Source organism: Colobus angolensis, unplaced genomic scaffold (assembly GCF_000951035.1).
Source record: "Colobus angolensis palliatus isolate OR3802 unplaced genomic scaffold, Cang.pa_1.0 Scaffold277, whole genome shotgun sequence".
Classification (NCBI taxonomy): domain Eukaryota; kingdom Metazoa; phylum Chordata; class Mammalia; order Primates; family Cercopithecidae; genus Colobus; species Colobus angolensis.
Genome location: NW_012116010.1, coordinates 2,085,868 through 2,087,638, shown reverse-complemented (window position 1 = coordinate 2,087,638; position 1,771 = coordinate 2,085,868). Strand labels below are relative to the sequence as shown.

At 57.3% G+C, this 1,771-nt stretch overlaps 1 protein-coding gene across 1 annotated transcript in view; it reads right to left on the bottom strand.

The window, feature by feature from the left end:
* Positions 1 to 8: 8 nt before the first annotated feature.
* ASMTL (acetylserotonin O-methyltransferase-like) overlaps positions 9 to 1,771 on the bottom strand; it is a gene marked incomplete at its 3' end in the record, with an annotated part of 21,481 nt that continues 19,718 nt past the window's right edge. Inside the window, exons 3-4 of the mRNA XM_011948263.1 lie at positions 1,215 to 1,262; positions 9 to 73 (exon numbers count right to left, since the gene is read on the bottom strand). Of these exons, the coding sequence (XP_011803653.1) occupies positions 9 to 73; positions 1,215 to 1,262 (113 nt within the window). The remainder of the gene's footprint in view (positions 74 to 1,214; positions 1,263 to 1,771) is intronic.

Here is a 1,771-nt window from a genome sequence, read left to right as displayed (position 1 = left end):
GTGCTTACCGGGACAACATCCTGTAGGCGTCCTGCTTGTCCACCGGCTTCTCCAGAATCAGGCCCCCAACTGTCTGCGGGAGGAAGGGAACGGAGGGAGTTGGTCCCCGCCCCTGAGTCAGGCCTGTGCAAGCCCCACGGTCCCATTCGCAGAAGTCACTCGTTTGATGGAAATGAAGTGGACGCGGCCTGAGAGTCACCACATCAAACAACTACCTGAACTTATCATGTTGCCTTCCCACTACCTGCCTGGTTCCAGAATGTTCTCTTCACTCCAGAAGGAGACCCTGGCCCCGCGAAGCTGTCTCTCCCCACTGCCCCTCCCTAGATCCTCTTTCTTTCACTGTGTGTGTTTGCCTGTTGCGGACACGGCATAGTCATGGAATCCTGCAACCTGTGGTCCTCTGTGCCTGCTTTCCGTCACTGAGCGTGATGTCCTCAACGTTCACTCATGTTCCTTGTTCCTTTCCTTCCCCTTCCCCTCCCCTTCCCCTCCCCTTCCCTTCCACTTCCCTTCCCTCCCCTCCTTTTCCTTTCCTTTTCTCTTTCTCTCTCTCTTTTTTTTTTTTTTTTTTTTTTGAGACGGAGTCTCGCTCTGTCAGCCAGGCTGGAGTGTAGTGGCGCCATCTCGGCTCACTGCAAGCTCCGCCTCCCGGGTTCACGCCATTGTCCTGCCTCAGCCTCCCGAGTTGCTGGGACTACAGGCGCCGCCACCTCGCCCGGCTAATTTTTTGTATTTTTTTTAGTAGAGACGGGGTTTCACCGCGTTAGCCAGGATGGTCTCGATCTCCTGACCTCGTGATTCACCCGCCTCGGCCTCCCAAAGTGCTGGGATAACAGGCGTGATACTTTTTGTGTTTTTAGTAGAAATGGGGCTTTACCATGTTGGTCAGGCTGATCTCGAACTCCTGACCTCAGGTGATCTGCCCGCCTCGGCCTCCCAAAGTGCTGGGATGACAGGGGTGAGCCACGGCGCCTGGCCCCTTCCTGTGCCTTTAGGCCCCTTATCTGGTGGCAGTTTGTGATGGGAGTTTCCGGAAGTGAGTCCACCCCTTTCCTCCACAGGCCACTGTGCTCATTCCTAGGAGGGGCTGCTGGGCCCTGGCAAAGGACTGCTGTCTTCAAGGGAACCCGGAATGTTTGGAACAGGCAGAATCACCTAGCACATGCAAACCAAATCGGACGTGAGAAAGGAGGGACCCTGGTCGCACTCACCACGATCGTGTCTGCCCCGATGACCATGTCGGGCGTCCGCAGGTCTTTCTGCAAGAAAGCCAGATTCCGGTTTAGTGGTGACGTGCCGTGGGCCCCACAGAGAAGTCTCCCCGTTGGAACGGGCGTGAGACAGCACCGCAGGGTGCAAAGCCAGGCCGACTTTGGAAGTTCAGGCTGGGGACGCTCCAAGTCGTCAGCGAGGACACGAGTGGCTGTCCCAGCGGGTCCCCCTGCAGGGGCTGGAACGTGGGGGAGGCCGGGGCCCACAGGGGCTGCGGGATCAGGGGTCCGGCACTCACGCAGCGTCTCACGGGCACTACGGGAAACACAATGCCTGTTGCGTAAGTTTTTGTTCTTCTGGGTTCTACTTGAGGTTGATCCGGGGGCCCCAAGTTACCCAGAATTAAGGCCAAAACACTTTTGACCTGGTCGGTATAATTTCAGAAAAAGGTACTTAGGGCCGGGCGCGGTGGCTCACGCCTGTCATCCCAGCACTTTGGGAGGCTGAGGCGGGTGGATCGTCTGAGGTCATGAGTTCGAGACCAGCCTGGCCAACA